Consider the following 12,433-nt stretch of genomic DNA (forward strand, 5'->3'; position numbering starts at 1 on the left):
CAGTAGCAACAATAGCAACAAGAGCAGCAGTAATAGTAACAGCAGCAACAACAGCAACGATAGCAGCAACAGCAGCAACAATAGCAGCAGCAACAGCAGCAAGGATAGCAACAGCAACAATAGTAACCCCAGCAACAGCAGCAGCAGCAATAATAGTTAACAACAGCAGCAGCAACAATAGTAACCACAATAACAGCAGCAGCGGTAGCAACAATAGCAACAACAACAGCAGTAATAGTAACAGCAGCAACAATAGCAGCAGCAACAGTAACAACAGCGGCAACAACAGGAACAATGACAGCAGCAACAACAGTAACTGCAGCAACTGCAGCCGCAGCAGCAACAGTAAGAACAGCAGCCATCGCAGGAGCAGCAGCAGCTGCGCTGACTGACCGCTAAGAACCCCAGCGTGGCCCAGGCCCCTCCCTGCACTCACCCCCGCCCCACCTTGTGAACTCAGCCCCCTGGAACCTGGCTGCCAGGACTGGCTTTGTCACTCACTGGCCTCCTGGGTGAATCTTTGATCTTTGCTGCCTTCATTTTTTTTCAGCTGTCAATGGGGCTAATAATGACAGTACCTGTCCCGCAGGGCTGTCGCCAGGATTAAATGGGGCAGCTCGGGCGCGGGGCTTCGGAAGCACTAGCTGAAGGCTCTGAGTGAATGTCAGCTACTGTTACCCAATCTTACAGACAAGGAAACAGGCGGAAGGGTGAAATAAGGGGTACATCAGGAAATGCCCGGGGATCTCTGTGTAACTAAGACGGGCTGTGGGTGCTGGGGAGCCGGAGGACTTGGGCGGGGAAGAGACCTGTTTTGGCGCCTCTCCCTCAGTGTCGGGGGACGCTGGGCCTGGGTCAGCTCTCCTGAGGGACACCTCTGTGTCCTGCGGGCCGCCCTGCTCATCTTTGCCTGCAGGGGGGCCCTTTAGCAGCCCAGCCTTGGGTTCACCTCCCCACTCTCCTCTGCAGCCACGAGCCTCACACAGATCTGTCTTCCATCTTTGAAAGGTGAGCTGGGTTATGGAATACAGAAAATAGAAAAGCGCAAATCTTCAGAGAAGTGTTTGTGGATCACATGAAGAGAAGGCATATAAACCAACAACAGGATTAATCTTTGCTTTGCCCGATGAACCAGCCTGATGGGAAGCCTCTTACAAGTACACGTTTATGTGTCTATCACGGAGCTGCGCTTCCCTATCTCAAAACCATTCAGAATATATTTTAAAATTTGATTTCCACTCAGTTGTCTAGTTACCTGTTTTACAAAGCAGCTATGAAAACTTCTATGGATAATACAGTGGCTATTGGACATTTTCAAAGTGCCAGGCTCTTCCCATGCATGTATCTCATTACAAAAATCCAGTGAGTAGAAACCATTGTCCCCATTTACAGATGAAGAAACCAAGGCTTAGAAGAGTTAAGGCTGCATGATGGGAAATGTCAAGACCTGGCCTATCAGACTCTACAGCTCATGCCCCTGCCCACCACACCTTACCACCTTCCCAGCACTGGAGCTGGCTGCACAAGCCTGGAGAGCCCATGATTAGCAATGCTGTGGAAGGAACTCAGCATTTAGTCCACAGCTATATGGGGAGCACCTGGTCTGTACGTGCCAGGTACTGAGCTGAGTCCTGGGGAGACGGCAGTAAATGGGGTACAGTCTGTCTTCAAGGGGAGGCTTGTGTGCATGGGAAGCTTCCCTGAGATAGGGGTACCAGGGGGCAGTTGGTCTAGATCAAGGATCTCAAGCTCAAATGTCTGCATGCACCAGGCAGAAAAACCAAATGTGCTAGGCCCGAGATAGTGGGGAATGTGGCACTGTGACCTCCCCCAGCAGACATGCCCTTCCAAACCCTCAGCCCCCTCTCAGCTCCTGCAAGCCAGCAGCAAGAGGAAATGCCTGCGCCAGGTTACCAAATCTTCTGAATTTTTTTTAAGAGATCCTGGAAATCCAGTTCATGTGGAATTTCCCACTTTAAAAATACCACGTGGGTCAAGCAAAGCCCTTGAGGCCCTGATATCCTGTGGGTTGCCAGTGTGTGACCTCTGGCTGAGCTCAAAGGCCTCTTGTAATGCTGAGCTCCAAGCTCTAGGACAAGCCTCAGACCATGGCAATTCTTCCGTAGCCACATCTGCTCGGGTGCTGGGTATGTTAAATGGGAACAATGTGTAGAATGGATAAAATTCAGTTCAGCTCATGGTGTCAGTAGGCCGGAACTGGAGTATAAATAAAATGAATAAAAACATCTAAGCATACTGCATAAATAAACTTGTGGACAGTGTGTCCTATGTTTCTCTTCATTAGACTTTCTTAGGTTTAATTTTTGAATAGGTTTATATGGTCCAAAATTCGGAAAGCAGAAAAAGGTATGCACTGGAAATCCCTCCCCCCTGTTTTCCAAAGCCTCTCATTCCACAAACAGCCAATGTTCTGGTTCTTGCATATTCTTCCAGAGATACAGGTAAAGATAAATATATATATATTTACATATATATATTTATGGATATATATTTACATTTATTTATGGATATATATTTACATTTATTTATGTATATATATTTACATTTAACACACATATATTTTTTTCATTCCTTTTATAGAAATGGTAGAATATATACTTTCTATATTTTCCTTTTTTAAAATTTATTTATTTATTTATAAAGTAGGCTCCATACCCAGCATGGAGCCCAACGTGGGGCTTGAACTCATGACCCCAAGATCAAGACCTGAACCGAGATCAAGAGTCAGATGCTTAACAGACTGAGCCACTGAGGTGTCCCCCTTTTTTAAATTAGTAATGTATCTTAGAGGAATTTCCTTATCAATGTGTATAAAGCTGCCTCATTCTTTTTAATGGCTGTATGGTATTTTATTGACTGACATACCATAATTTATATAACTGGTCTCCCAATCCATGGGTATTTAGGTTGTTTCCAATCTTTTGTTACATAAAAAAATTGTCCTAAATGGTAATCCTGTACATATGTCATTTTGTATGTGTAAATTCCTGGAAGTGTGGAATTGCTAGGTAAAAAGAAATACACAGGGGCACCTGGGTGGCTCAGTCCTTAAGCGTCTGCCTTCGGCTCAGGTCATGATCCCAGGGTCCTGGGATCAAGCCCTGCACTGCGGGGAGCCTGCTTCTTCCTCTCCTTCTGCCCCTTCCCCCGCTCGTGCTCTTTCTCTCTCTCTCAAATAAATAAAGTAAAATCTTAAAAAAAAATAAAAATAAATAGCCATTTTTGATCCTCTTGTCATATTGCCATCATAGAGATTTCAGATGTGTACTCCCATTGGCAACATAGGATGCTGTTTACCTACATTCTTCCCCAACACAATGTTACCAAGTGGTTTGATCTTCAACAATCTAAGTTGTGAGTAGTACAGTGTTCATTGGATCTTCTCTCACTATGTAGGAAGTGAGCATATTTTCATATCTTTAAGAGCTTTTCTTATTTTCCTTTCACTGAATTATGTGTTCAAGTCCTTAACCCATTTTTTTCTTTTGTGTGGCTCCTCTTATGGATTTGTTAGAGCTCCTTATATATTAAGAAAATTAGCCCCTTGTAGAGGAGTAAATATTTTCTCCACATTTGTTGTTATTACTTTTTTAAGCTTATGTTTGTTTTTCAATAGAATTCTTTATTTGTATAAAGGCAAACTTACTGATCTTTTTAAAAATTGGTCCTGGATTTTTTTGCCGTACTTACAGAGAGACCTTCCCCACTATGAAAGTATAAGGGTATTCTTCTATGGTATGTTCATTATTTTACTGTATCTTTGTATTTTCTAGTCTTTGATTTTGTGTGACTTGATCTCAGTGAATGGTATGAGGTATAAATTCAACCTCATGTTTTTTCCAACTGGCTACAGAATTGGCGCAGACCTGTATGGAGGAATTTCAGCTTCCTACCTCTGCATGTTTTCAGCTTCGTCAATAGTCTCAGGTAAAGCCTTCCCTTTGGTCTCCGGGAGCAGCAACACCAGTCCCCCAGCAACCAAGCCAACCACCGCTGGAAGCCAAACAGATGCTGATTACATTAGGAACTAAAACACGAAGGCTTTATAATCAGAACTCCCCTTACTTTAAAAAAAAAAAAATTATTTTTTGTGATTTTTCTATACTTACAGATTTCTTTGCTATCTCTGACTGTCCTATAAATATTTTGCTGATTCCAAACTCCATTGGATTACAATTCCTTATAGGGAGATGAAATACTCAACATTTTGAGTCAAGGTTATTCTAGGCTAGAGAACATTGCCATAATATTAAGATACATTGGAGTTAGAAAATAACTCTGAAAAAAAAAATCAACTCTTAGGAAAGGAAGAACATAACCCTGCCAATATAAAGCACTTAGTAATGAGAATGAGTCAGAAACTTGGAACATGACTAGCACCCGGAAGTAGGGTATCATATATCATTGCATCACAGCATTTAAAAAGTATAGCCAGGCCTACACTTTTAGTTCTAATTCAGGTGTTTGAGAAATTCCTTTTGTTCCTTTTTCCTTTGTCTCCAGCTGTAATTTTTTGCACATGCTGGGGAGTCATAGTAAACATTAGAGTGTTTATGTGTCTTTAAATTCCCATTTCCTTTTTGGAATTTTAAGGTTACATTTTATGTTTTGCGATAATCGAATGCAGGAAGTAGATGTGGGGTCTTCACTGGTTTTGGAGTTCCAAAAAAATGCACACTGGCCGTCTGTTTTTACATCTTTACAAAATGACAGGGATCGAGGCCACAGAGCTTAGTGGTTCAGGACGCCGGTTGTAGCTCTGGGTGCCTGGGATCCGGTTCTGAGCCCCCCCCACTCACTGGTCTCAGAGCCCTGGGAAGTTCGGTTCCTGACTCTTGGCCATAAAGTGGCGTGATATTCCCACCTCACATGCTTGTTGGCTATTTCAAGACCACAATCAGTACACCACTATTGTGGGCAAAAGAAAGGGAAATGAGTAAAAATGGAAAAGTATTTGTTTTGTTTCCTGCTAGCTACTCAGATTGGTGAGAAGAGAAGACGAACTACAAGCATCGATAACAGTGGGAGTTGTCTTTGAGTTTACTTGAAACGGTGAAATGCAATTAAAATCCTTGATCTTCAAGATAAAAAGCTTCTGCACAGCAAAGGAAACAGTCAACAAAACAAAGAGGCAACCCACAGAATGGGAGCAGATATTTGCAAATGACACTACAGATAAAGGGCTGGTATCCAAGATCTATAAAGAACTTCTCAAACTCAACACCCAAAAAACAAATAATCAAGTCAAAAAGTGGGCAGAAGATATGAAAAGACACTTCCCTGAAGAAGACATACAAATGGCTAACAGACACATGAAAAAATGTTCATCATCATTAGCCATCAGGGAAATTCAATTCAAAACCACACTGAGATACCACCTTACACCAGTTAGAATGGCAAAAATGGACAGGGAAAGAAACAACCAATGTTGGAGAGGTTGTGGAGACAGGGGAACCCTCTTACACTGTTGGTGGGAATGCAAGTTGGTACAGCCACTTTGGAAAACAGTGTGGAGGTGCCTCAAAAAGTTGAAAATAGAGCTACCCTATGACCCAGCAATTGCTCTACTGGGTATTTACCCCAAAGACACAGATGTAGTGAAAAGAAGGGCCATATGCACCCCAATGTTCATAGCAGCAATGTCCGCAATAGCCAAACTGTGGAAAGAGCCGAGATGCCCTTCGACAGATGAATGGATAAAGAAGATGTGGTCCATATATACGATGGAATATTACTCCGCCATCAGAAAGGATGAATACCCAACTTTTACATCAACATGGATGGGACTGGAGGAGACTATGCTAAGTGAAATAAGTCAAGCAGAGAAAGTCAATTATCATATGGTTTCACTTATTTGTGGAACATAAGGAATAACATGGAGGACATTAGGAGAAGGGGGGGGAAATGAAGGGAGGGGAATCGGAGGGAGAGACGAACCATGAGACACTATGGACTCTGAGAAACAAACAGGGTTCTAGAGGGGAGGGGGGTGGGGGGATGGGTTAGCCTGGTGATGGGTGTTAAGGGGGGCACGTACTGCATGGAGCACTGGGTGTTATACGAAAACAATGGATCGTGGATCACCACATCAAAAACTAATGATGTATTGTATGGTGACTAACGTAACATAATAAAATTTAATACAATAAAATAAAAATAAAAATAAAATAAAATAAAATCCTTGATCTTTCCCAGGGGAAGGTGAATCCCTGAGGGAGGGTCCACAGAGGCTCGTCTAGGTCTGGACCTGGCATTGCATTGTTAAAAGGTCCTTAGAGAAACACGAAGTCCCTGTTCTCCACCTAGAAATGTCTCACTGACCCATCGATCACTCACTGCCCACCTAAGGAAATGACCAAGGTTGAGGTGTCTCCACATTCCCCCTTGGAAGGAAGGAGTCCAGAGGGTGTTGTGGTATTTCCCCAAGATGGAAAGAAAGCTCTGCGCAGGTCCCTCAGCCAGTGTTGGGAGAGGAAGATGGCCGGGGTCCCCGAAGTGGTACCAGCCACCCTGTTGCCAAATCATGCTTCTGCCAGGATAAAGAGCTCCTGTTCTATCAACTTTGGCCATCTTACTATTACTAAGTCACAGCATAGAGAAATTCATTGGGTCTGTTTTGAAGGTGAGTTTTACTGGCAGTGTGGAACATTTGCTGGCCCATCTACAGAAGTGGAAAATTTCCCCCTCACAAATCCCTTGAGAAGAGGAATGAGCAGAGGTACTTGTACGTGACAATGCATGGCATTAGGAGAAAAGCCATCTGGGTGCACCCCCAGTGTGCAGAGCATCTCGTCCTCCCTCCCCTCAAATTAAGTGAGGGTTGTAGGCCCATGGGGAAAACTTTTATTTTTGTCAAATTAAAAGCAGCTCCCAGTGGGTCTAAAAGAAGACTGAGCTGGGTGCGTTGAGGCCTTCTGGCTAACACGAGGAGGCGAATGCTGTATGCATGAATCTGGTCACCCCTCTGCACCCCTCTGTGTGGCACACAGGAGAGGGTCTGTCCCATCGTCCACAGCTGTGGGGAAAGGAATGGACACGAGTGAATGGGAATGTCCACGATTCCCAGACCCCTTTCACAGTCTATAGTAGTTATGTTCAACATTGGCCTCTGTGTATTAATTGCTGATAGTTAGATTTGTCCCTGTCACCTTCCATGCTGCAGGTTGGGCAGTGGGGCGAGGGGGGGTTCTGCACTGGTACATTACTTCAGGGTTGGAGGGAAGGGTTGTACCAATCCTCCTTAAATCTAATTGCCCAAGGGATTTGGGGAAGGGGTGCCTGATACCAACACAAGTGCGCCATGACATGAACGCATTTCCTTAATGATGGTCTTTGTTTCCCCTGAGTTTTGAAATCGCTCTTTGCAACATTTTAGCTGCCTTTCTTTGAAGCAATGAAGTGAAAAGTTTTGTATTTTCCCACGTTCAGCCATCAAGGAGGCAGAAAGAGTAAGCTCTGTGACAAAGAGACCCAAGGAGGGGTGGAGATCGGTGAGGAGAGAGTTAGGGGCGTTCTTCAGGCAAACGGCTTTCCACCTCACTCCTTCTTGAACTTTGTACCGCTGAGGCCAGGAGTCCTAGGGGCTCCCACGCTTGGGTCTTAGCAGCAACTAATAGTATTACTTATGCTGGTATTACTAACACCGAGAGTAGTACTAATTATTAGCTGCATTCGGTAGTTGCCAGTAGGCATGATACTTATTTTGAGATGTAACAAAGGAGGCCCCTAGAAAAATAGATTTTTGTTCAAAGGTATGTCTGAGGGTTTCTCACCAAAAACCACCAGCGGAAGCTCATGCCAGATGTTGGTGAGCCGGTAGACCAGGAACGGCGTGATGATACCACCGATGTCACACATGGAGGAGCAGACAAGGACACCAAGATTCCTGAAATGCAGGGAACCGCTTTAACTTCCAGCTTCTCACGGTACAGTACTTATGCCCTACCCCACCCAAATTAATCCTTCCCCGAGTCACTGAAATGTCTGCAAACTGAAAAAAACGGTGTTCACGTTGTTTTCAACACACACAAATGGTGTATGAGTCATAATTCCACTCATATTCTTGTTGTACTTGTTTTATATTAGTTTTTGGAGGATTTTTAATGGGGGGGCAATTTTCACTTTTTACTTTGGTCATCTGGCTTCCCTGCACTGTTCCATGGTCTTGTTCGTACTGTGTCCTTTATTTATTTATTTCTTAATTAATTAATTAATTAATTAATGTATTTGAGAGAGGGTGAGTTAGAGAGAGAAAGAGACAAAGTGAGCTGGGGGGAGGGAGGGCCAGAGGGAGAGGGAGAAGCAGGGTCCCTGCCAAGCAAGGAGCCCGATGCAGGACTAGATCCCAGGACCAGGGGATCACGACCTGAGCAGAAGGCAGACACGTAACCGACTGAGCCACCCAGGCACCGCCTGTTCATACTGTTTCTGATGACTCTGTCCCATGGCCATTTGGTTGTTCCCTCTCTTGTAATCAGTGTCTTCTGTTCTCACTATACAGTGACTGTATTTCACCCCAGCCTGTAACTGTGAGATGTGGTCTGGCTACTGCCTTTAAATGTTCTTATCCTCTCTTGTCCTGTGGTTTGTTTTGGTTTTTGGTTTTTCTTGCCCCATGTTTTGAAAAGGAAGTGCCCTCTGCTGGTGCTTGTGGTCGTTCTAGCCTGTAAGCAAATGTCCCATCCACCCTCTCCATGCTGAGGAAAACGTGCTCACCTGATGAATGTGGGGTACAGCTCCGCATTGACCAGGCAAACCATTTCATAGGCCATTGTAATCCCCATTCTACCCAAGCACGCGACTGTGACTCTTAGCCACTGGAGATCTGCGGGGCAAAAACGCACCACTTACGTTGCAATACTCCCTGGTCTGCACAGTGCTCCAGAGGGGAAAGTCCACATTCCGGAATGGGATGAGAATGCACCATTCTTCTCTAAACTCAAGACTTCAGAGCAAAATTTCCCATGTTTGTTAGTTTTAACCTTAGGCGTGATTCTAACACACTCTTTAGAACTCAATCATTAATGACAACAGGATTGTACCAGTTTACAAAGCTGGGCCAACTCTAGTTTATACAGGCCATCCAAAAGAAACAGCAAAATATGGGCATATTCTAAGTAACTGCTAATGACTAAAGCATTCAAAGAAAGCTTCATGGTGCCAATAGGATTCTGTTGTACAGGTTTTTCTCCTCCTCATTGAGAAAGCATTTGAAAAGGAAAGAAAGGAACTGAATAATTGTGCATTGGTTGCATTTACCTAAGGTTTCTTATTTGTTCTGCAGGATGATGCAGGGAGCTCAAGGGAGTTGCCTAAATAGTATCTGGAAAATGCTGGAATAAGACTTCAAGCCTGGGCCTGCTCTACCCCAAAGCCCATGCTCTCTGTTCTGGGCCAGCTCCATGGCCTGTGGCATGTGTCCTCTTAGTCTCTTGTTATAGTACATTAGAGAACAGTCAGGTGTGATTATGTTAAAGCAGACAACCCTTGGCTCCAATTGTTCTTAAAGACAGGGTGGCCATATGGGTTTGCTCAGGAAGGTCCCAGATACTGTGTTCATTCTTTCCAAATTGACTTGAATGATAAATTACATCGTTTTACTATCAGAGGGTTGTGACATCCCCTCTTCACGCAGCCTTGGAAGACAAGACCCCAGTGTGGCTCGACACTTACCCTCAGGGATGAAAACGGAGGCGAGGCAGGCTGCTCCTGCCAGGAGATTTGATGCAGCCCATGGAAACCGACGACCTATACGGTCAATGGTGAGGATGATGATGAGGGCAGCTGGGAATTCCACCAGGGCAGAGTAGAAGAAATCCAAGTAGATATTGCTCCCTGCAAGGCCCATGTGCATGATGAGGCCTTGGTAGAGAACAGAGCTTGTGAACCTAAGCAAAGAGGAGAAGCTCAGGTCAAGCCAAGCACCAGAAGCAAGTCATCAAAAAGGAGAGGCTTCTGGAAAAAGAAGAGTTGATCGTGGGTCATCTTTCTTTGTCATCTTCTTATTGCTTTTCCCTTCATTCTACTGCTTTTCCATGATCTGAACCACGGCGGTGGCTGACTGTGACCCCAGAACCAGGAAAGGAGAAGAAAGCAGGATTGCACTCCCTGGCCAAATTGAAAAGTAGGAAGAAATGTCTTTCTAGGTAACTTATTTGGTGAAACTGTATCAGGTTATTAGTGGTTGCTAATTATTTCTCTCTTTGTGGTCTTCTAATGGAATTGGGATCAAAGGGATTGACTACTTAATTCAAATTTTAGGAAACCAGAGACCCAAACGGGTACCAAATCCCCAAACGGGTATAGCCTCCCTTCTTGCTGATTTCTCTTCTGACACAATATAGACAACATTTTGATGATGTTTTTTGGTTGTGTTTTGTGGACCAGAAGTTATCTGCAATGGCAAATAAGAGGATGCTTGGCAACAGTCACAACTATTCAGAAAAGAAGGGTACAAAGCCAAATTTCCTGGCTGTATTTTATAGGTAGTATTGTCAAGGTTGCTAAATGAGTTCCTGAGGAGCCTTGCTTCTGTCCGTGATTCCAAATCTTCGTGTGGCTGGCGTGAGCCCCGGGACACCCTGAAAGGAAAGTGAGCTGCACTAAGGAAGGCTTGGTGCAGGGTGAACGGCTCACAGCTCCAGGAGCAGCCTGCAGACCATAGAAACAATCGTGCGTCAGCCACCGGACTGTGGAGCCAGTGGATTATTCCTTGTGGTTTATTCTCCTTCATAAGTTTATTTCTTTCTCCAATAGACAAGAAAGGGAAAAGATCCTTCCCTTGCTAGCCCTGTACAATAAGGAGAGATCTATACTCATCATAGGTATAGAACTGGTAGTTCTCAGGTTGGGCTATATTTCAGACTTACCTGGAGAATGTTAAAATATTGGTGCCTAGACTTTCCCTGGGCCAATTCCATCAGTATTTTCTGGGGCCAGGGTGGGGGTTCTGGCGTTGTTATTTTATGATCTCGCAGGACGTTCTAAGGCAATGCCAAGGTTGAGGACATACTTATCTATGCTTTGAGATTGTAGGCTGACTTCAGACACCAGCCTGAAGAAATGGTATCAGAAAACACGGCTATAAATGAGTCCCCTTGCTGCCCACTGTCCATACTTATACTGAAGCTAGGCTGTGACAGTGCTGTCTTGGTCCCTCCCCTAATGTGGATGACGGGGATAAAAAAAAAAATAGTGGAGGGATTTTAAAGTGAAAAACATTCCTTACCAGTTGTACATCAAGATCAAAGTGTGTTTCCTTATCTGAGGGGTTCTGACCAAGTCAAGAAATGAAGGATTCAGCTTCTCATCAACTTCCTCTTCAGGTCTGAGGCTCTAGGAATGGAAACAGGAGGAACAGCTTTGTGTGGTGAAAGATGGTGTCCCCAGGTAAGACAGGGAATCCCGACATAAGACAGGGAATCCTGACAGTACCTGACACCTGCTGAGGGCTTCTAATGAGCCTTTCACACTTATTAGCTCATTTAACCTTGGAGAGCCGGGAAGTTCGGTTCCATTTTTTTCATCCCCTTTCACAGAAGGCGAAGCTGGGCTAGTGGGAGTTAGGTCACTCATGGGCATATGTCCAGCGGCACTGGAGGTCAAGCACAGGGGGGCAGAAGAAGGCCCAGCCCAGGGCCCCTGAGGGCTGAGGGCACCGGGCGTGCTCCCTGCCGGACCAGGGGCGGCCCATCGCTCAGGAGGCTCTGGTCCGGGACCTTGGCACTTGGAGCAGCTCGGTATTGCCTGGAGCTTGTTCGAGTGAAAGACCCAGGGACCCTGTCCAGACACGTTGAACTGGAATCTGCATTTCGGCAAGGTCCCCAGGGGCATCCTGGGCACAGGAATTAATTAACGTTTGGGAAGCCCTGCGCTGGAAGAAAACAGTAGGTGGTGCGAGTTGAGATTCAATCTCCAGGGCTCAGGAAGCAGAACCTTTGCAAAAACCACTTCTTCCTATAGCCACACAGGAGGGTGTCTGCAAGCCCAAGGAGCAGGGGAAGAACCTCCTGCAGACTCACCGCTCTCATGTGAATGAACTCTGCCCTTTGGCCAGACTGTGACTCGAGTGTGCTTTAATCCCTTACCAATTTCTGAAAGGATCTGAAACTTAAGAATCAGGGCTATGCTGGTTATCTGTGGAAAAGGGGATCTACCCCAACCACCCAGAAACCGGAGAGGAAGTAAAAAAAAAAAAGGCTTCCGAGTCCCCAAATGCTCACTCTAAAGTCATGTAAATCATAAATGCTTACAGGTAACCTGTCTTAGATCCTGGCACAGAGACGATTACTCTTATTTTGACAGAGTTTTCTAATCAGCTTGATTTTTGCTTTTCCATCCCCTGTCGGATCAAAAGGCTTCAGCTAAAGGTGATGAGGTCTACCAAAGGCAAACCATGAAATGCAGAGAAAAC

General features: G+C 44.9%; 1 protein-coding gene across 2 annotated transcripts in view; it reads right to left on the reverse strand.

The window, feature by feature from the left end:
* Positions 1 to 12,433, reverse strand: part of LOC112815548 (solute carrier family 22 member 2) — a 28,959-nt gene that overhangs the window by 1,171 nt on the left and 15,355 nt on the right. The window contains exons 6-10 of one of the 2 annotated variants that reach the window (XM_025861580.2): positions 11,249 to 11,355; positions 9,694 to 9,908; positions 8,737 to 8,845; positions 7,794 to 7,906; positions 3,915 to 4,014 (exon numbers count right to left, since the gene is read on the reverse strand). In XM_025861580.2, coding sequence (XP_025717365.1) covers positions 3,915 to 4,014; positions 7,794 to 7,906; positions 8,737 to 8,845; positions 9,694 to 9,908; positions 11,249 to 11,355 — 644 coding nt within the window. Of the gene's footprint in view, positions 1 to 3,914; positions 4,015 to 6,899; positions 7,037 to 7,793; positions 7,907 to 8,736; positions 8,846 to 9,693; positions 9,909 to 11,248; positions 11,356 to 12,433 lie in introns of those variants that run through there. The other variant, XM_073894185.1, reaches the window with a different exon arrangement.

Source organism: Callorhinus ursinus, unplaced genomic scaffold (assembly GCF_003265705.2).
Source record: "Callorhinus ursinus isolate GAN/ISIS: 27379988/994484 unplaced genomic scaffold, GSC_fseal_2.0 scaffold6, whole genome shotgun sequence".
NCBI classification, from domain to species: domain Eukaryota; kingdom Metazoa; phylum Chordata; class Mammalia; order Carnivora; family Otariidae; genus Callorhinus; species Callorhinus ursinus.